This window comes from Limanda limanda, chromosome 16 (genome assembly GCF_963576545.1).
Source record: "Limanda limanda chromosome 16, fLimLim1.1, whole genome shotgun sequence".
NCBI lineage: Eukaryota > Metazoa > Chordata > Actinopteri > Pleuronectiformes > Pleuronectidae > Limanda > Limanda limanda.
In genome coordinates this window covers 5440293-5463846 of record NC_083651.1, presented here as the reverse complement: position 1 = coordinate 5463846, position 23554 = coordinate 5440293, and the positions used below count along the sequence as shown (strand labels likewise).

Sequence of the window (23554 nt, the reverse complement as noted above, 5' to 3'; positions counted from 1 at the left end):
TGATATACATGATATAACTTTGTATCCTTTGTACTGTGCTCGTTATGATTTAATTTGTCCTTTAGTCTGGTCGATTTCCAGTGTTGTGAAAATAAACATACTAAGAGGAGAAGCTGCAGAATGTCACTTTATGGTTTTCAGCCCAAAACTATACAGGAGAAGATAAAAATATATATAATGAAATACATAATAATTACTTATAATTAAAGTACATTCAATCCAATAAATTAAATGACCTAATTCAACCTTTTATTATTCATTCGTTATTCTTATCTTTTTAACATTTTTTTTTTTTTTACCAGAGTAAATCTACAGCATTTATCACATTTAGTCTTTTTATATAATTCCAGATTTCTTAATGGTATTTTCCCCAATGGTCATGTAACTTAGTTATTGAAGAACTGGTTGTGAAACAAGCAAGGACATGTGACAGTCAATCACCAAACAGACGTTTTGAAGAATAACATGGCAACAAACTCATAATCACTTCAGGCATTGATTTGATTTCAGGATCCCTTACTTCTTATTGTCATGGAACCGTGTCCATTAGAGTCGCTGAGAGCTGGACTCAGCAGCAGCAGGACGACACAAAGGACTGCACACAGCCCCATCACTGAGCTACACACAAAACACACAACAAAAACAACACAATCAATCACATCTGAAGGAATATTTTGCTTTTGTTCAACACATGTCCTATTTTTGAAACAGTCTTTTATGCTTCAGCACCAATATCAGTTTTTGCTAATTTGCCTTAGACTGTTTGATTTTGCTCTTGAATTTTTGAATTCTTATGTTTTAAAGAAAGTGAAAACACAGCATGAATACTAAACCAAGAGGAAGACTTACTGTTAAATGCCCTGAGGGATATCTTCTTCCTGATCGCCCAGTAGAAACCGAAGTAGCGGTTCCCAGTAGAATCCCTGATGAAATGAAAGCCCAGTCAAAACCACAGCAGATTGGACCAAAGCAAATAATGCGACTGTGAGAGACACAGATTGATTTGAGATCTCACCTGCACTGGGAGGACGATGTTGTCTCTGGGTGTCGGTTTCACTTAATCACTTCTTTCATCATCTCTTTATATTCCAGCTGGGAGGTGGAGGGGGGAAGTTGATGATGCCATCACCGACCTCCCGAGGAAAATATGTATGATACTTAAAATACACAAGACTTACATTGGAAAACGATCACATCGGATCTTAAAGGGGAAAATTCACGTGAAGAATTTACCTTCTGCTTCTGGACTAAATGATTCTGTGACCGGAGCTTCAGTAGAAATCTCAAAATGACTTTATTCTCTCACAGTGTTCATTTCATTTTTTCTCAAAACCCATAAATAAAGTTATCATCATGACTATTAAATTAATTCAGAGAAAATTGCAGTTGAGAATTCAAAATTCCACTTAACTCCCAGTTGACTTTCACACATAAGCAATGAATTAAAGGAAGTATTTTATTTGTTATTATTAAGACTGTTTTCATTACTGGGATGTTTCTGCGGCACAAATCATCTGGAATCATCATCAGTGTTGGAAAGTGAAGCTACAAGTGTCGTGTACGTGTAATGTTCAGCATGTGGAGATGTGTTATTCTTTGGAATGACAGCGTCTTATTGCCTGAGGACCCTCACGGTCTTTATTCCACTGCATACTGGACATGTTCCTGTTTATTCTGATAACTGGTAACAGGGCTGTCGTGTCATTTTGTCGTGTCAGTGATTTTTATTAGAAGACGAGAACAATGTGTGTTGAATGATTTGTCAGGGTTATGGTGAGATGATGCAGATCTGTGACAGGCACAGCAGCAAAGGGCAAACAGGAAATCACACGTTACATTTATAAGATCACAAAAAAACAAACAAAAACAAACAAAAGAAGATTTCGTTTGTAAATAATTTAATAAGAAATAGACAATTAATAGATTTCATTTTGAAACATATAATGATCATCTATTAGGATTCTTCTCTGATCTCAAACTGTACCAAAGCATTTGCTCTGGTTTTGTGTCTCATTGAGCGTTTTCATTTAATTTGTCACTCGACTGCATGAACGCAAAACTAATGTGAATTATTCAATCATCTTCAAAAACACAATTTCCTTCAACATCTGGATTCAGAATATGCAACATGCAATATGCAACATGCAGATGTATGACATTAATTGATTAAGGAGATAATGAGAACAAATAAATAGTTTTTGTTTCTTTAATTTTTGTTACAATCTGAATTTAGGTTGAATATAAACCTACTGATTATGTTGATCTAGAAAAAGTCAAATTTCTGTAAGTGTCTTGTTGCTATAAATATGCAGAAAAACAGAAAATAATACAAATTCGATTTTTTTTTTAATATTATGTGACAATACAAAACGTGTAATTATATATATATATTTTAAAAGATGAATTATGACTTATTGCAGTTTTTTTGTCTTGGTCACCAGCTGCAATCCACAGTTTGTGTATTTCTCTACACACTGAATTAATTTCCTTCACATTCACACTCACACACCTTAAAGTAGATATTTAAACTGGCTTTTCATTTCTCCTTCACAAAGATATTAATGAAATATCACAAAACATTAACAATATGTGAGAGATGATATTAAAGTGTTTACAGACTGGCTAGCTACCAGCTGTAGGACCTGCAACATTGGAATAAGCATCTTAACAATATCAGATTATTATGACAAATATAAATGCTTTTGCAATTGAAGCAATGTTAGTGCACATCCTGAATCCTAATATAAATATGGTAAAATTACTAATTAATATCAAAAGGGCACATTTTTTATAAAACACAAAGCTGTCCCGCTCCAGGTGACTGTCTCTGAAATATAAGAAATTCACCCTTTAACTGGAATAAAGTTCATTATGCTAAATAACTGTTTATGACGACTGTAATAAACTGACAAGATGTGGTAATGTGAAAAAACTGCTGGGTCACAAAAGGCTCAGCCTCCTCCTCAGGAACCCTGAGTCATGACTGGTTTCTGCAAGGAGAGAGAGAGAGAGAGAGAGGGAGAGAGAGAGAGAGAGAGTGAGTGAGTGAGCGGCTGTTTGAATGAGAGAAAGAGCTGATCAATCGTTTCATGCTTCAATTGGGTTAATTAATCAATTATCATTCACAGCAACTGAGACAGACAACAAGTGACAGGAACAGGACGATTACTTCAACAGGTTTATAAGGTTTGTGCTAAATCTCATAAATCAGTTCACTTCTAAATCATCAGTGATTGCTAACATTAAAGTGAGAATATATTTGAACACGTTTAAGGGAAATCAACTCCAAAGAAACACATTGAACAGGACATTCCCATCATTTCATTAAAAAGCATAAGCACTAAGCAGACAGTGATAATCAAAGGAGGGTGGAAGTTGCTGGAGACTGAACAGAGGCTGAGCCCATCTCATCGAGACTGAAGCTACTCAGACCTGCACCGAACTCCAGATAATCTCTTGACATTCTCCAGAGGGACAGAAGGTAAATGTTTCTCCTGCCAACCTCCTGGTGAAGTCTTTGGAGAATGTTCCAGTGAGTCAACCTGAGAACGCAGCAGGACATCCTCCACGGGAATTACCGTGAGCAACTAGGGGGAGTTGATGACGTTTCTACAACTTCATCTCTAAAAATCACCTTGTGTCTCATTCATGCTTAAAGGTTCAGTGTGTAGAATTTAGTGACATCTAGTGGTGAAGTGTCGTGTTGCAGCTGAACACCCCTCACCTCCTCCTCCTCCTCTTCCAAACATGAGGGAGAACCTGTGGCAGCTTCATGTGTCATAAAAACTCAAAAGGTTTAATTTGTCCAGTTTGGGCTACTGTAAAAAACATGGCTGCCTCCGTAGAGTGGACCCACTCCTGATGTAAAAAGAAAGTATTTAAATTTAAAGGGGAAAATCTTTAGCGATATATTTAAATATATAAATGTGTTCCTCATCTAGCTCAGGATCAGAGCACAGGTTTATTCAGATTAGGCAGAATAAAGACGCAAGCAAGTGTATTTATTAGTAGAGTCAGTGCCTGTGTAGAAGCACAGATCCTTACCTCCTACAAGAAAATTGGAAAAATCAATGCATTACTAAAGCTCGAATGATTCTGCAGGGGGGGGGGGGGGGGGGGGGGCGAACACCATCTGATTGAACAGCAAGAAGCAGAACTAGAAGAAAATGCAGTTCTGTTAAACCACCACACAGCCTGAGTGACGGGAAACCAGTCACCACGTGAGGCAAAGCCCAGTGTTACTGTGACGTGAAGAGTTCAATTCCACCGTTAGATCCGTTTGTCAAAGGGGGGGGGGGGTTCACACAGTGATTCACACGTTAGAATCTGAAGTGTGAAAACAACAAGCTGCTGCGGTGGGTTGTGTGTCTGGACTCTTTCCTGGCAAAGAGCAGTGACTTCCAGATGTGCTCAGGTTGGAGCTTCACCAGAACACCACACAGAGCCAACGCCAGATTTACTATCGACACACAGGTCGACAGGAGGTTCACTGATGGTATTTAGTTTTGCAAATGGCCAATCCCAGTTCCTGCTGCTATGTGATGGTGGAATTGAACCCTTCACTGCACCCAGCACGGCGGCGTGGGGGCCGTACCGCACAGCTCGCTCCGGTCTTGGGCTTGGCCACGGCGTTCCTCTGGGTCAGGGAGCCCCTGTAGAGGGAGTTCCTCACAAACCTGTCCACCTGGCCTGGAGACAAACAGCAACTACATGGTCTGTCCACGGCCTTTTCAAAAACACAGCGAGGAGGTCGGACCCTCCGAAAACACGTGGCTCTACAAACCTCAAAGCTGGAAGCAGATGGGTTCAGTAATGACAATAACCTTTTTGTTAGGGACACTGAAACAAAACGCTTATAGGAAAATAATCAGGAGGAAAGTTGATTTCAATCATTCTCTCTCCCCAAGTTTCCAAATTGTCCCAGTGGACACCTATGGTAGAAACGAGTTAAAGTCCCTTGGGAACGTTTGTGTGAAAACCATTCTGCCTAAAAAACAATGTCTGCCCTCCCGCTGGGACTTTTAAAGCTGCAGAACAATAGGACACAGTGTTCATCAGTTCACATCATGTTCCTGAGTTTGACTCTAACGAGATGAACATGTTGTGAGATGTGGAGACCCCGGGGATCAATGCTCCAGGGCGGGGGTGCTGGTTCTTACTTGAGGGGACGTGGTGGGAAAGTCTTCTCGGGTGGATCGGGATCGCAGACTACAAACAGAAAGACAAAAACAGAGACAGTGTGAGAATGTGAGAATATATATATATGGCCTTAGAGAGTAGACTCATTTATTAGAGGCAGATCTGCTTTGGAGATAGAAATTATTTCATTGGTTGATTTGAATCTTGGCTGGCTGGGCCACAGAGCTGGAAATCAAGTCAGCATGTGGAGCTCTGGCAAGAGGTTTAACTTATAAATAACTCCAATGTGTTTGATTTTTTTTACACTAACGATTTCCATCTGCTGACTCTAAACAGCTCTGACTCTGAAGAGCCTTCAGGACTTTAAGGAAGTTGAAATCCTTTACCCTTCTCTTTTTATCCACAGGCATGCCGGCAGCGTTCAGAGCAGCGATTCTGTTCTCGATGTAAGAGACCTCGGGATAGAAAACACACAGACTGACATTATTGATTCTGCAAAACCAATTTATCGCTGCTTCACTCGGCCTCTGGTCTGTTCTCACCTCGCTCTGGGCGTTTTGGACATCGGCAGCTGCTTGAGCTACCTGGCCTTCCAGTTCCACCAGTAGAGCTGTCGAGCCTCTGAAGCTCGACTCCGATCCCTCCTCTAGGGGGAGCCACTTCCTCTCCACACTGTCTGTCATATGGTTTGTCTGTAAGGACACAAGAGTCCACGTTCATTTGCCTTTCACATCAGAAGATGGTCCCATATTTTAAATTTAATCTCAATCTCAAGAAAGCAGCCCCATTCGAAGCAGGCAGGTTTGCAGGAGTTATTTTAATCACTCTTCTCTTTATATCCTGCTGTGGGTATAGATCGATATTCATGTCTTATTAAAGTCATTTATTGAAGCGGAAAAAAGTGGTTTTTAAGACAAAGACTGAGAGGTCGTTCAGAGGTCTTTGCTCTCCTCAGTCCTGTTGGCAACGAGACGGTCATGCTGCGAAAGGAAACATCGGGGTTATAACTTCAGAGAAGCGTGTTGTCCTGCTTCCTGTGTTATGTAAAAACTTTAAATCCTCAGAGAGGGGTTTGTCTGTAGGTCGGACCTGTGGTCATGAGTGTGTCATCACTCAACAGAGCACCACACTGTCTTCATTCCAAGGGGAGATGCATCTGCATGAGGTCGACACAAAGGGAAAATAATGAGTGAAGTGATTTACGATGGTAACGTGCTGGAGCTGGAATCCTGCCGGGCTGGTGTGGAAGTTAGTGAGCCAGAATGTTTAAAGAACAGAATGTGCATCAAGCCAGGTTGAGAGACTGGAGGTTTTTGATTAGATCATAAAGTTTGGCTCTTTTAATTCTACCTTCTGAGAGTCAGTCTGCTGAGGCTCCTCCTCCAGGATGGAGTCCACGGTGCTTGCTCTGGACGAAGGCCTGGTCGGGAGTCTGGACGGTTTGCTGTCCCCCTCCGGGCTCCTCCACGCCGGGACCTCCCCCTCCGGGCTCCTCCACGCCGGGACCTCCCCCTCCGGGCTCCTCCACGCCGGGACCTCCTGCTGCGAGGAGTGAGGCCCGTTGGACTCGTCCTCATCCTCGTCCGAGGTCAGGCTGTGGTCACTGATGTTGTGGGTCATGTCGTGCAGCTTCTGTCTGAGCTGCTGTTCCTCCTGGTCCACTCCCTCCCACTGAGGAAGAGGAGAGCTGCTGCTGGGGGTAAGAGACGCCTGGTTGGTGAACAGGAACACAACAGAGATAATGAGCCGCGGGAGGAGAGCACAGGTGTAATTATACACTGTTCCAATGACTGTATATAGAGAAGGACAACAGCGGACAGTTGAAGCCAAAACATCTGGATTGCCTTTGGTGGATGGAGTATAGAACCTGATGACACAGTTTCACTCCTCGATCCTCATTATGTTAAAAGACGTCAGCGCTCGAATCTGAGATGTGTCGGCTTCATTTCTGTGCAGTGAGGAGAAGTGGAGTCAATCCTTCTTTCTATACAGTCATTGCTCTGATGTGTTTAAGTGTCCCAGTAAGAAAATGAGGTAAAGCAGCTAAATGGAATTCAGCCATTACTTATTCTATTTCCCCTCTTCACTTAACTACGCCACAAGTTAAAGATAAAATCTTTGATCTTAAATGACTTGAGCGTCAAATTGATGACAACCCTTTGCGATATTTAAAATGTTTAGCTCCATTCAGAGCCAGAGTCATTGTGTGTCACCGGCTCAGCACTGATTGTGTTTATGTGGGTTTTCCACATAAACACAATGTCCACAAACACATCACACAGCACTTCGGTGGCCTGAGTTAAAGACACTGGAATTACAACATCTCTAATCAGAGTCTTTTATATTTCCCCTTTTCAAGCTTTGCACCAAGCAACTCCTGCCAAACTGGCTAACTCTGTTTCTGTGGCTTGGCCCAGTCACTAATGATACTGGTGTGGATTTAAAAACTCATGTCCAGAGCAAAAGCAGCGCTCAAGACATCAAGTGGCTCGGCTGTTCTCCAATTCCAGAGGGTAGAGATTCAGCAAAATAAAATCCAAATTAATTCACTTTCCATCCAATGTTCTATGGAGAATATTAGAAACAGGTTTATGAAGAAAAAAACTACTTTTTATATTTTATATTATTTTACATTAGCAGCTACTATCCAGCATCGAAGTGTTTTTGTTGTTGCTGCATTTTCAAAGGACTCTGGTTGAACTCAATCAAAACCGTGAAATCGTCTGTTTGAAACAATGAGCAGAAAGATAGAAGAACGTCGAATTGATGCGGCCAGAGCTGTTTTGCGTGTCTTTCCTATTACACATGGTAAATTGTTAATGTAAAAACATGTAATTGTGTAGCTGGAACATGTAGTCACATTTTAAAACTGTTAAATGTGAGCCACAGCTAAACCTTCTGCATACACCTCAGTCCCTCTGGGTTGTTGTGTGAGGTGAGAGACACATGATATGCTCCTTACATCCTCAGAGTCCACACCCATAATGTTCACATGTATAACATCTTCATAACAATAAGTATAATTCCTATGACAATTAGTCTGACAGAGATTAAACACGATAGTAACACAACAGTATAGGGTTTACCTGGTCATACGTGGAGGTGACCTTCTGTTCTAAGCGACTCAAGATGCTCTCTATGTTTGATATGTGTCTGTTCAGCTCAGAGATCTAAAGAAAGACATAAGTTAGGGACACTACAGCTGATTGGTTCACACCAGATATGATGTAAAAAAAACAAAAACATAAATGAAGGAGTTCATGGAAAGTGTAGATATAGATAATTAAGTTGCTTTTATACAATACGATTAGACAATTTCCCAAGTAAAGAAACTAAATAACAACATTTCATATGATTTTAATTTCTCTGACTGTGCAAAACAAAAGACAATACGGCAAATGAATTTGTTTTTCAGATACAGATTGTTAGATAATGTCCGTGCTGCACTTTCACATGGTCTCATCTGAGTCAGCGCTTTGAGTCAAATCTGATTCCACAACAAAGGGAAATATTCTTCTCTGTCAAATGACTTGGATGAACAGTCCGAGACCTTTTGACTGAGAAAAGAAATAGAATAATTCTACTGGAAAAAGAACTGCAGTGTTTTTTTTAACTGGGGGTCCCTGAAGGCAGGAGGAGTCATATTCAACTCAGGAAGTCATGGAGACAGAAATCTGATAAATCTTTGAAGTGTAAATGACTCTCTTCACTTGAATCATGCTTCTCAGACACTTCCTCTCTGAATCAACAAACCATATGTTGGATTCTCACACTCAAAAATAATATTATTTATCTTCATTCACCTTCTTACTATGACTGACATATATATATTATTTGATATGAGAGATTTCTGTATTTTTTTTAAACAAGCTCTTCCCTCTGGCTTCCGGACTGGAACTAGTTGAAAAAAGGCAAGAAATACTTCACATTTAAACCACATTTTCATTACAAAATAATGAATATATATATGTTAAGGAGAAACTGTGTTGTATATTTGTGTTTGTTTGTGTTGTTGGTGCGTTCTCGTGTCTGTCAAAAATATCTTGTAGGTGTTAATATAAATTCTGTTAACCATACTCATGTGCTTGGGGTTTGTGCTTGTTGACTCATTCTGAAATCCTATTCCACAAACATAATCAAATTGCAAACATCACTTGACTTTCAAGGTAAATTGCCGGTCTGAGAATGTTTCAGAATCAGACGTCACCAGTTGCAGCAGGAGCGCGGATCTCGTGACTAATCTCAGAACTGGAGAAGTGAAACGTGTGTTCTTTGTTGTCTATCAGGCACTTGCCCGGGCTGTGTGTGTGTCTCTCATGTTTCTCCCGGTGTGTTGCCCGTCTGGGAGACTAATTTGCCGTGTCATTGGATACTGAGGCTGGAAATGAGTTGAGGTTTCAGGTGGGTCTGATAACACCAGAGCTTAATCACATGCTCTGTGTTCAGATCCCTTATCGCCGATGACTACAAAGTACATCTCCTGATTCGGATAATAGGATTTATTCCTCAGCAGGTGAACATTATCTTCTGTAGTGAGTCAGAATCAAGTCAAAGACGCATGAAGACAAGTGATTGCTGCTCCAAGTCAGTCCGACTAATGGTAAACACAATCTGTTTTTATCTGCTTCCCATGAACGGACCAGTACCGGTTGTTGTGATCCTTTCATGTAAACAGACACTGATGCAATGTGTGCAACCTTCTGATCTCACAGCTGTCTCCCCTACATCACTCAGTGACATGTCAGCCTGCAGAGTGTGTGTGTGTGTGTGTGTGTGTGTGTGTGTGTGTGTGTGTGTGTGTGTGTGTGTGTGTGTGTGTGTGTGTGTCTGCTCTGCTCAGAAGGCCTGGAATGTCTGATGGAGAATCACTTCAGCATAAAAACCATTATTAATTGGTGGACAGATCCGAACACATTGTGAGAATTAGAAGAGTTTTGTGCCAATTTATCTGTCTTTCATAAAAAGAGATTAAATGCATGTTTATGGTGTTATCGTATCTTTTATAGCTCATCTAAATGAAGCTAATTGATTCCAACACGCCACGTTGCAGTGAGCTCACAGCAACAACACCAGGTCAAATATTCTCATTGTCTTCCATGCACAGACTATAGGCTTCTATCTTCAAACTGCATTCAATTTGAAAGTACTTCAAGATGTTTGTTCCATACTACCAAGATAAAACAAAGCATTGGTTTCTGCAAACTGTGGCAAGAGCATCCAACTTTTATTATCGACCATTAAACGCCGCATGGGTAACACATAAATCAGAAGAGATGATTAATATCAGACAGAATATCTGAGCGCAGTGGGGTTTGATTACGTAAAGGAGGTCGAACATGTAAACGTTTATAATATGTGGTATGCACGCACAATGTGAAAAGAGGCCTTTTCTCAACCCACAGCATTCTGACCTGATGTTTTTACAGCATAGAAACCATCCAAACTGGATTGAACTGAGTCCCACTGCAGCTGCAGAGTGAACGGGACGGAGTGAAGATTGAGAAACAGTAACATGAAGCAGACTAGAGACCTGCGGTGGAGGGAGGGCTGAGGTCAAGCTCTCCTGGGACGTGTGGCTGCAGGGGCCCAGGTGAGACTGGTAGAGCAGGTAGGGCCGGCAGTGCTCCTCGTCCTCCTCCTCCCCCGAGTCGTCCGGGCCGGCCAGGTAGCTGCCGCTGCCCTGGGGGCCCCCCCCGCTGCCGCTGCCCCGGGAGGTGTGGCTGAGCCGGGAGACGGAGCGGGACGGGAACACAAGGTCATCTACCAGGGAAACATCAGTGTGGTTAATTCATCTTATCACACTCAGGTCGGGAGATGAGTCAAATCTGAAGTTTGCAAAATGAAAATGTCACTTTACTTTTAATAGCTTCAATTATTTGGTTGTTTTTTTTTGTATTATGTTAACTATTCATTTTTAACTGATACTCTCTCATGGTTCTAAAACAGTACGAGCTCCTTTATCAGGGCTTTCTTCACCTGCACGTTGCTGCTCCGACATCTGATGGAAAACAGAAGCCATGTCAGCTTCAGCCAGGTTCAACTCCCCCCCATCGACATCCATGACCAGGACGTCATGGGAACCCGGGGCCTGGGAGGGATGAGGAGGAGTGAAGAGAGAGACAAGAGGAGGAAGGTTAGTGCTGCTCTGACAAACTGATACTAGAGGAGGGAGCAGTGTGTTTTCACTGGGGTTTTCATCAAAGGCATGAAAATGAAATGCTGCTTTACATGAATTAACTACATATCTTCGTAAATTCATATGAGATGGGAAGAGAACCCTCAAAATTAATAATTGCACATGGTTACTGAGTAAGACATTGGCCAAATATGGCCGGCTTGTTTGTGTCTATACACACAATCAAACACATTTGTAATATAATATCGTCACCTCGCTAAATAGATGTTTATTAAAAAGAGAAAACAGAAAAGGAGGAACACAAATTCCGTCTTGTTTAATTCAGGCATGCAGATTAGTTGTGTTTGAGGAAAAGCTGGTTGTGGTTAGTTGTCCAGCTTCTACCTGATTGGACCGTCCTCTTGACTCGGAGTAGTCACAGCCCAGTTGGAAATCAATGGGATCGACAGTTAGCCTCCTTTTGGACTTTTTTATCTTTTGACAGTGAAAAGGGGACGACCACCACCGAAGAGGAGTTGAGGAAGAGGAGGAAACATGGAAAGGTAGAAATGAAGAAGAGAAGATGGATATGATCCCAACAAAAGACTCATAATTACAGGAGGAGAAGACAAACTTTCATTAATGAAAATCATTTCTTTTAGAGAACATCAGCCTCAGTTTGTTCCTCATGCCTCTAAGCATCACACATTCAAGCTTACTGTGTTAACATACGGAAATATGTATATATATTAGGGCTGGGCAACGATTAAAAGTTTTAATCGCGATTAATCGCATGATTTCCCTGATTAATCACGATTAATCGCATTTGTATACGCAAAATCCAATAATGAATTAAAAAGTAGTGTATAGCGCAATGTTATTTTCAATGTTCTGCCATATGAACGAAAGTGCCAAAACATTTGTTGCAAACACTTTTAACATCAGCATTTAATACAGTAGCAGTTAAATAAAATATTCAGTGTAAATCTCAACTTAACAATGTCATCAAAGCAAATACAAAATGATATCAACTGTGTGTTTTGCATTCAGGTGATATTTTAGACTGGAAGTGCTCCGGTGATAAGAAAATTCACCTTGGCAGTGGCTACAAATTACTTTGGTTCTGTCGACTCCGCCTTCTGGAAGGACTTTAAAATGAAAATGGCCATGTAAAAGCTCTGTACCCTTATCCATGGTTGTTTATCCGCCAATTATTTTCTTTTTCCGGTTCCGCAGCAGTCAGCAACAGACTTTCACAAAATAAAAGCCTGACTTTCACAATAAAACAATAAATAATCAAACCTGAGTTAATGCGAGATAAAATAATTAATCGAGTTCACTCATCACTTGAGTGAACTCGATTTAAACGAGTTAACTTGCCCAGCCCTAATATGTATATATATATATATATATATATTGATTTGTTCATGTTTCTTAGCTCTTTTTGCAAAACATAAGGAAAATATCAAAACCTTTGTATGAAAATGCAATATCTACGGTTTGAGGCAATTTTAATGTTTAGATCCGATCGCCTTACATATAAAAAACACCTGGCTCTACTTCAGGTGCATAAACATATTAATATTCACATTTTCAGTTTACCATCTTTGTAAAGGTTAGGAAAAAACTCCACTTTGCCTGAGAACACTCGAGCAAGGCGCTGAATGGAAGCTCTGAACTCTGCCCTGTCCTGAGCAGCAGCAGCAGGCAGTACTCTATTTGAACAGTAGGTGGCACTGAGTGAAAATAACCAAAGTCTGTCATGTATGATGCAAATAAAACCTTAATTGTTTGTCGAATTGAAAACCAGACGCAGCCTGTGAAAGTCCTGCAGAACCCGGCGTCCTGTGAGCAGCTTGTTCTCCTCTCGACAGCCGCAGCAGAATAAACAAAGCTTTGCTCCCATATTACACAGATACTGTGGTACAAACAAAACCAGTCTGGGTTTTATGATGAATTCCAGTGGACTCGCTGCCCTTTGTACTCTCTTTTTTTTTTAACGACAGTCTGGTATTTACCCACAATGCACGGCGGGTTAGGGCCAGTTCAACTGCTCCTGACCTGGGGTGTCACCAGCTGTCAAGGCATTCCAGATATTCTCGGGGGCTGGGTTCTATCATGTGTATAACCTGTGTGGGACCTGTCAGCCTGATGGAGATCAGTGTTGCCCACAGCCGAACCAGACACTCGCTGGTTTCAGACACTCACACTTTCTCGAGCGCTGGTTTCAACTTGTCTCTGCTGCAGATGAGCTCCAACACATATTTTAATCGAGAAACAGTCAACATTTGTTTTGTCAACACAAAGAAATCAGGTGTGTTTGTGCATTTGTGTCAAGATATTAAATAAACATTACAGAAGCTAATGATCTTGATTTGGTTCTTGTTAAATAATTCAAATCACTAGAATCCACAAACTTGCTGAAAGGTAATTATCCACAAAACAGCTGCAAAATTCAATTTAATCATATATTTTGTCCACAAGTGCAACAAGAGAAGCTTGTATACTAGTTCATCACCTCTAAGAGAAAGTGTGTGAGTAGAAATGGAGTTGTCGTACCCTTTTGTAGTTTTGTGAGTCCGTGGCATCCATACTGTGCTCCTCATATCCATCTGCTGGTGTAGAGGGACACACATGTTAGTGTTGAACCTTTTCACTAATGTTTCACAATCCCTGAACGACAACATAGACAGTATTTGATTACTGGACAACTGGTGAGTGAATGAATATGAATATGTATATAAAAGTATCACATCTTTCAATTGTCTTTACAATGAGAAGCACGTAGTAGTTCTTCCATCAGGCAGAAAGAGAAAAGGGAAAAGCGTGAACATTATGTGAGTTAATAAAGAACTGTGAGCCTTCACTGAATCTCTTCTTTATCATTTCAGATTTCATAAAGCCTACGTGTCCGACAAGAAGAGATGCTTTTCTATTTATCTGACAGAAATGTGCAGATGAATATCATATTATTAGAGCCAGCATCACCAACACTACCACAACCTCAAATGATAATGACATAATAATAGTAATGATTTCCATTATCGTTTGTTATGCTCTTGGCTCAACCTGAATAAATCAATGGGCCAATGTGAATAAAAGCCAGATGAGCAGTGACTGTTCCAGTTTAACCAGAACTCTCTGATCTGCTCCAAAACCACTGCTCCCACAATGAGAGAACTTTCAAAATGGATAATTTTGTAGCGTAGTGTCAATATTCAGTTTATAATGACTCAGTATTATTGTGAGTGAACTAGGCAGTGAACCACATTCGTCCAGGACTAATCTGAGGAGGACCACACACAAACTGGATTAACCCACTGGGAGGCTGGAAGCACATGTGACTCCTGTTTGAGGTTCATTAAGAAAACCAGTCAGTATGTAGACAGTGACCCAATGCATAGCTTCATTATCATTACTATTATTATCATTATTATTATTGTTATTATTATCCAGATAAAGTGTGATGCACATGGAGCCTTCACAGCCTCCGAGGTCTGAATCTTCATGAGCCCATTTCCTGCTTTGTCAGCTTTTATTCCACAGTTTCAAAAAAATACTTGGTTCACATCCAGTTCATTGTTATGAATCCACTATGGTGAGCGCCTGGCTTTTCCTCTGTGTGTGTGTATATGTGTGTTTATATATACATATATACATACGAGAAAAACATGCCAAACTGTTATGAGTAAAGGGGAAAGAATGTAAATATGAAGAGGAATGAAAGGCTGAGACTCCGGGAGACCAAGGAGAGAATCTACTTCTGCCTGAAGGAGGCTAGGTTTGCAAATTTGACACAAATTTCTTGCAGCTATTAGCTTAGTAAATTGATAATTGATCTCATCATGACTTTCCACCTGAAGTTATAACCAGAAGCAGCAGTAGCAGCATTTAACGAAGGAGCCAGAGTTACTGAAGCCAACAAACTGAGCTCAGCTCTTCTTTCTGTCCAGGGTGTGTGAACACAAACACACAGCAGCAGTGTTACATTTCTGCTTCTACACAAAGATACTGTACATGAGGGATGACACCGTCCGAGCTCGGGGGGCCCGACGGACCACCGCACCACACACACACAGTGGGAGACGGCAGCAGGAGGGATGTGTGTGTGTGTGTGTGTGTGTGGGAGAGAGTTCACAGTCATGCATGTTGAATTTAATCCAGGTGGTCACATGAATCTGTACATGTGACGAGTTGCTGATTTGAACTAAATGCATCTGTTCACATGCGTATTAAATGTGCACAGTGGAGGAGCTGGACTCCAGAGCAGAACATGACAGAACCAAGCGCCCCCCCCCCCCTTCCTCAGTCTCCTCTCTCCTTCTCTCTCACGCCTCCGGTTGCCGGAGACCTGCAGAAGTGAATCGTTCAGCTCCAGAGGCAGAATAGAAGCCATGTGACTGGAGGATCACAAGGCCCGCTGGGCTAAGCCAGCCAACTCACTGTGTGCCCCCCCCAAAAAAACTTTCAGGGTGACTCAGCGTAAGCGGTACCAGGAGTCCCGGCTGCCTCCTCGTGGATTCAAAGACCTGAAGCTCTGATCTCACTCGGAGGCCTGTGTGGTACAATAATGCTGATGTGTACTTCAGTGTGGAAGGAGACTTGCTTTCTGGGCTCCGACTGCAGCCACAGGATATTTGCAGCTTGAGCCACTTCAAATACAGAGGATGGAACGTTTTTAAATGAGGAATGTCATCGCGTCACTGCCTCAACATTTAAACACGAGGAGGGAACATAAACAGGCCTTATCACCGCATTGGTATCTCTGGTAATAACGTCTCCAGACACACAGCTGACAATGTGTGCAGCTCAACGTCTGCAACCCGCTGGTCACTTAGGGACAAATCTGCAGGAGCTGTTCTGAGCCATTTCCAGGCCTGAGAAAGTGAGAAAGTGAGAAAGTGAGAAAGTGAGAAACTGGTCTGTGATCGCACTCGGCACAGCTGCTGTGACAAGTCTGAGCCCGGAAAATCAGGAAAGATGGAGGAGATTAGACCCCATGACAGCTTTGGCAGCCTGCTCACGACTGGCTTACAATCTGAATCACAGGAAACAGGACTTTCTGGTGACTCAGTGTCACAAACATCAAAAGGTCTCACGGACAGAACGGTGAGGAATGAAAGAAATACACCGACGTTGAGGTGACGTCCCTGCCGAGCGTTTTACCTTCTTATCAGAATTAATCCAACATCCATTCACCTGAACATTCACATGAGGTCACAACTATTCACATGTGCTGATCGTGCACGTGTTGGTGTAAACACGAAGCAGATGGTCTGTTTAGAGTTGGTTGCTTAGTTGCACATTTAGAAAATATGTGGATGAGAAACAGCAATGGTGGAAAGAAGTTCGAGCAGTATTTCTTTTCTTGGACTGACAACAAGGTGGATTCGTCACTGACAAAACTTTGTGTTCAGCACTTCAGTCCTGACCAATAAGATCCAGTCAGGAAGTGACAGATGTTCCCTCATTTGGCTGATGAGTGATGTCTAGTCTCCAAAAAGTAACAGGTGTCGTAATTGACTGTTGAAAGTCTACACATCTTCCTCTGCAGACTTAAGACTCATCTTGTCCGACTAAACCTTGGTTAAAAAGATGAAGGTCTAATAAATATCATCAAAAATTTGTATGAATAAAGTTCAGTTGCACTTATATGTTGCACTTTGTAGTTTGGCTTTTTTTTAAGCTAATGTACTCACGTGATTCTTGCTGTTCTGGGTTTGTTCCCTCATGGTTAATTGCACTTATTGTAAGTCAACTATATGAATTGTAATGTAGTGTAATGTATTCTGTTTTTTGGTCTACTAGCTGATTTCACTTCCAGTTCTTGAACTTCACACAGCTCACACTTCTCATGGTGACGTCTGACTTGTTTGAAAACTCTCTGAGTGTGATTCCTTCCAGCCGATAGATTCTCTACATGCAGTTTCTGTACAATGTGCAGCTGCTGATTCTCCAGCAAGCATTTTCATTTACTGGGGATTTCACATCATAAGCTCAAGCTGACTTCCAGCAATGCTCTGCCCCCCCCCCAGCGCTTGTGAAAGGAGTGGAACAGATGGAAATTCGCCCTCTTCAAAGAAACCCTGAACCGAGACCTGACATTCTACCTCAGTTTGTAACCTTTGATTTTTTCTCTGCTTAACATTCACATATACGTTCCCTCATGACAGCTGTGCAGAGGAACCAGAGGGTTTGAATGTTGAGCAGTAATAGAGACGAATCTCTGTGCTGTCAGGCCACCACCACAGAATTAAACCATTTACTTATTGCATTCAGCTTTTCACAAGTGGATTAGGGATTAAAATATCTACTTCAAATAACAGGTTTAACGATAAAGAGGAAACTAACCACAGAGTCGAACCGCTCACCTCCATAGTCACTCTGAGAGCCGCTGTGTTCCCCGCTCAGCCTCTTGAAGAGCGAGCGCATCACCTTGGCGCTGCCGAAGCGCTTAAAGCGGGTTCTGACGTTTTCATGGTACCACTCCAACGTGCCGATCTTCAGGACCCTGGACACAGTGGGATCATGAAGGAGAGGCTGCAGATACATGTATAACCTCAACCAGGTTGATTCAAAATATACCAACACAACCCAAACTAGAAATCAATGCTTTTTGTCACACAAAGCAGGTACAAGGCAAGTTAGGGTTAGGGTTAGGCAAGTCCAATTATGAAAACTTTAATGGTGTAACTTCAAAGTATTTTTTCATCATACTGACAAACATCCAAACTCAGCAGCTTCTGTGTGTTAATGAACAATTACATTGGATCCACAATATCCAAATAGAACGAGTTTATATTTATTCAAAATAAGATTTGCAGTAAAAATCAAACAGGGAGGAGAAGACCTCCTGGATTTCAGAAAAGTGCTTTAATTGTACATTCCTCCACTAAAAGTGAGATAAAACCTGTTCACATCTTTAAAATAAATCCCATTCAGCATCTTAAGTATCATTTTACTAAATGTCTTGGCAGCTCAGCAGAATGAATCTCATGGTTGTACTTGAAATAAATCACAAGTTAATTCCAATTGAATATAGAAGAAGTGCTGCTCATTGTGGGAACTCATTTTTCATGACCTTCTATGTCAAGTACCTTGAAATAATATATAATGATTTTGGCCGTTATCATCATATAAGAAGGTTTCACATGTTTACTGTGTGCTTTCCTACCTGGCCATGTGACAGGGATCACACACTGAGCCGTGCTCCTTCTTGTTGTAGCGGCTGCAGGACTTGCAGATGTAATGGTGGCAGTCCAGACACTGACGTCTGCTGTTGACCAGGAACTTGAAGGGCTGGAGACACCGAATGCAGTAGGACTCAGTCAGACTGGTCTGGTTCCCTAACAGCTCCGTTTTGGTGTCTTCCTTCTCAATCTTGGTCTTCAGGTCCCTGAAAACAAGGAGGGAAGTCGTGGTTCATTTCTCTTCAGAGAGCATTTTCAAATTTGCAATATTGTGATAACATAGGTCCAAAAACATGCCATTGTGTTTTGTATTAACACATTTAAAAAAAAAAAAGAATACATATTTTCAAAAAAACGCACGTTTCTGGAGGGACAATAACTTTAATGTATCTTTGAATCTAAAGTTAACATCTTGTTGTTAATTTGCATTATTCAAAATGCAAAAGAAGAGATATTTTCATTCAGAGAATATCAGACAAATGTGGTTTATATCAACTTATACTTTCGGGGAAATCCTGTTATTGCATCTATGGGGTGTGAAAAACACAATATTTGTGTCCTTTCACCTCCAGGTCTGTAATTGACATTGATGCATGATTGAAGTATGACTGATTTCTGTATAGAGCTAATACATGTCACACTACAGTAGATGTGCTCGATGCAGCTACTGAAATGATCACCCAGCTCATATTTGATAAATGCGATACAGCCGCTGGCCACTAGAGGTAACACCTACAGACACAACACTGCTCACTGCAGGAATCACTGACAAACCTGGTTTGGTATGAACATCCAGGGAGAGGATATCGTTTTTGCAGATAATGTTCTGAGTGGAAACTGCTCTGGGTTCTTCCCGTGAAACATTTGGTCTCATCGTTCCTGCACAAAGACTTAAACCTAAATGTTGAACTGTGGAGCTCGTGTGTAGATTTCTGTCTTATTACTCATTGTGTGTTTCTACAACCCTCAAAGGATAAGTGCTACAGTCATTTCCAGTAATTACACAGAAATTAGCCATCTCAGTCTTTAATCTGTTCACATTGATATACAGTGAATGAACAATCTCTTTCCACTTGGCAAACTCTGAGAGTTAGTTAGTTTGAAAGTACAGCTCATAATTTATACCTGCACGATGCAATAAGTGCACCAAAAAACTAAATTACCACTCAACAGGTTTAAGACGTGAAGCTTGATCCTTTTCAAGAGAACACGTCTTCCTTTCCTCCTCCTCCTCTGTTTTCCAATAAAGTCCAAAGCAGACTTTTGCTGATGGTTAAACAAGCCTCAGCCTCCCTCAGCACAACCAGATGCTGACAGTAGTGGGGAGGAAACACGTGTGGGTGGAGCTTTGCAAAACGGTTATTCGTGAAAAGAGGATGTTTGGTTTATTAGAGCTTCTTCAGAACCGCATGCTTTTTGATTGACAGCCCGGATCATTGGATAAATGTTGTGTATAGGGGAGGTTGGGATGGAGGGGGAGGGGCCAAGTGGTCGGGCTGTAAAGTCCTGGAAATAGAGTTTTTTCAGACCTACACTCCGAACAGAGGGCTGTGAGAATTTCCCAGAATGCCTTTCGAATCAGTTGCACCACAGACACCCACAAATGGAATATTTTCCCCATTAATAAGGATTTAGAAATCATGAAAACAAATGTAATATATTAGTTTAACATCGTTTCAATGTATTATGGTAACTTTTTTTTAAACAACCTTAAAATTATTGCATAATAACACCATATTTGGACATTATAATGATCTAGATCCAAGCTTTTCAATTTATTTTAAATGTCATTGCTTCACTTGCATTAGCATAGATGTCATAAGGATATTATAGGTTTGTCACTTTAGTAACTGCAAGAAATACCATTGGTTTATTTAAGATCTCAACAATGTTATTACAATGAAATCTGTTTAGTCAGAATCCTCAGATCCGTCTCTGCTTGATTAGAAGCAGGTAGTGCAGCTAGTTAGCTTATCTGGAAAGGCTCTGGAATCCGGGTGGGGCTGCTGGACGTGCACTTTGTTCCTTTGCTCTTCAGAGTGACTGAGTGTTCCCAGACATCGTGATTCTCTCCATGTCTCCACAAAATAATAATTTTGTAATATTGCAAGTTAACTCCCGTGTTAGTAAATCAAATTTTAACAAAGCACAAGAAAAATCTATCTCTGAGAATCTAACTTCTGTTCGAACAGAAAGTCAAAGTCATTACCGAGATAAGTTGTTTAATTTTGTGGTCTGACATATGTGGCTTTACAAGATTTAGGTTTTGACAGTTTTATATGTAAGCCATATGGAGATCTGCATCTATTCATAGGCTGCTGAGGCGTCGCATGAAAACACGAGTTGCCTATGCGGGACAACAACAGCTCATTTGGATGGAAAGCAAACGGCTGAAGAAGAACCTTGGCAGGGAACCGCAGACTAAGTGGATGGAATTTAGAGACAGTGCCTGTCCTTGTGTTTGTTAAAAAGAGCTTAGTAGCTATCTGCAGGACTCAATGGAAAAACCAAGTCTTCAGTCAGCTGCTCGACCAACGGTAGAGTGAGTTGTGGATGTTCAGGATAAAACAGGATGTATGGAAAAAGAATAAAAACAAAACAAAACAAAACCTCGAAAACAAACGTCTGACTCTCTCCATTTATTGCCTTGTAGAGAAAAGCACATGAACACCAACACGCGCACAGTGAAGCTTATTCAACGAGGAAGATTCAACTCATAATAAGAGCAGGAAATCAAAATGATATGAAAAGTGCCTCAGAGTCTGGAACGCTTTGAAATGGTTCAGATTAGAATCACAGAAATACTGAGAAGTCCCTGGAGATCAAAGTAGCAAAGAAGCAGAAAATCAATTTGTCTTTGATAAGAAATCTTGTTACGATTCTAACAATTTGAGAAGCGTTTTGCCAGCAACTCAATAAAAGATTTGTTACTAAGATAGAATGTTTTTTTTCTGACTTCCTGTTTTACCAAATAAAGGCGCAGCACGACTTCAGATGTTTCTCATCCTGGCTCTTTGAGGTGAATCCTTTCCAGGAGCTATGATCTCATCTTCTTTATGCCTCAGGGCCCCTTCCCAACTGGCTTTGTACTTTTTAACAATTAATTAATTAAGAAAACATTGTATATGAATGATAAGAGGTCATCCCACTTTGCAGGATAATGATCCTCTTCCCTCATCTTCATATCTAAACCCTTCATCACTCACTGTCACCGAGGAGACTCGAGCACATCAACAAATCATCTGACAGATCAACAGAGTTAAGCCATCCTTCAAAAATACATGACAGTAACATGTGCACATTTTTTTTTACTTAATTTAAATAAACAACTTGCTTGATCCTCCAAACGTCTCAATAACCAACAGCAGATAATCAATTAAGTTGCATCACAGGCATTGGAGACAGGACATGTGATTCCTGGCTCAGCAGAGAAATTATGGTTTAATAACAACTGTGTTTTTCCAGTGGTGTCTTCTGTATGGACGGATTATTTTAATATTTTTAAAGTAGTCACACATTCTTATTACAAGTGAAATATTCCTAAGCAACATAACATTCTGCTGCTCAGTGTAAAGGACTCCGGGGTTTTACTGTGTCGCTCTGTTGTGACCAGAAGCTGATGGGTTGCTATTAGCTCAAATCTGCAAACTTAATTAGCTATTTTTGTGTTTTCTTGTTTTGTTATGTTACTATGACGATACATCTCCATTGTGCTTTCAGCTACAATCACCGGTGTAATCATCGTTGTTGCACCGGTGGCCCTGAGGTTGTTGGGGGCCCAGCCACAGTCCCATGTTGGCCAGTCGTATATGAAAACTGCCTGACATCAGCTACAGAAGCGTTTTGTATATTCATAACTCACCCGAGTCGGTCTTCCTCCTTCTTCCGCAGGTCGAAGTCTCGCTGGACGACGTCCCACACGTGTTTGGCCTCCTCGTCCGTGAGCCTGGAAAGATCCAGCTTCTTCCCGGTGGCGGTGCCAGGCATGATGAAGAGTGGGTGGTGCTGGGCTGTGATGGAGTAATAAAGAATATGTATTTACATATAAACAGCGTCAGTAAATGCGTAACATGAGAAGGATTTCTAAGCAAAGAACTATTTCAAAAGTTAGTTGCAATGGCAGGCCAGAGAAATCCATCAAAACCAGGTCACCTGCATTCTGTTTCCAAATTCGACCAGTTCTATGCAACATTATGTGCTGTGTCACTTTAACACCAGTGTTAAACCAGTTGGTCAGGGACGGCATGATCACGGTGCACATTCCTGTGCCATTATAAAGGCTGGACATCAATTCTTCATGTAAAATTAGAACGTGAAGATCTCTGAAGTCACAGTGAGAGAGGTGGTTCACCTTCTATATTTAATAATGTTGAATAGAAAAGTATTTAAAGTCTATCTTGCACACATCAATATGCTCACTGAAAACCTTTCCTATCTAATGTGACTTCACCCTGAGAAGAGACACAACCATCACAGGTTGTCGTGCAAAAGCAAATTCACGACTTCAGCAGTCTGTGTGGGCCTGGAACAGAAAGTCGGCCCAGGAACTATCATCATGAGCAGCTTGAGAGGTGAACAGTGCTTGAGTTTCTGAAGTGAGTCAATCCCAGAACACGCCAGCATCACGTTCTCATGTAAAACCTGAATGAAATGAGCCTGGACGGGATAATCAAGAGTCCTGCAGGGAGGGAATAAACCATCCCTGACTCACGACAATTATTTCTGCTGGATCAGTAATAAAACCTGCAGACTCATTTATATAACTCCGCCTCCCTCCCAGCACTGGGAACTGGGTTTCTGCTCATTCTCATGGTTGTCATGACGACAGCCATGTTGCTATTGCTGCAGCGGCCAGAAAGAAACATCTGTGATTCATTGTCATTTTGACAATCTCAACACAGAACTTGTTTTCTGATGTTGGTCTGGTGAACGTCACTGGATTCTGTTAAGATCCATGAGTTGATGAAACACACGGATCCGTTCTATGAGACTTTCTGTTCACTACAGGTTCGGCCAGGTTCACACAAGGTAAACGACTTGGTGATGTTTTGAGGAAACAGATCCCTTCAACAGTGTCTTGTATTAATCAGCTAGTGTTTTGTGTTTCAGT

The 23554-nt window shown here is 41.3% G+C and overlaps 1 protein-coding gene across 1 annotated transcript; it reads right to left on the bottom strand.

Moving 5' to 3' along the window:
- Positions 1-2939: 2939 nt before the first annotated feature.
- Positions 2940-22431, bottom strand: mlphb (melanophilin b). Its single transcript, XM_061089215.1, has 15 exons — positions 22307-22431; positions 18429-18650; positions 17626-17765; positions 13814-13869; positions 11660-11749; positions 11100-11227; positions 10670-10916; positions 8226-8309; positions 6676-6849; positions 6490-6615; positions 5682-5831; positions 5526-5594; positions 5150-5208; positions 4595-4706; positions 2940-2990 (listed from the first exon to the last, which is right to left on the bottom strand). Exons 1-15 carry the CDS (start codon positions 22429-22431, stop codon positions 2964-2966), a joined length of 1809 nt encoding a protein of 602 aa, XP_060945198.1. The 3' UTR covers positions 2940-2963.
- Between the last annotated feature and the right edge of the window lie 1123 nt (positions 22432-23554).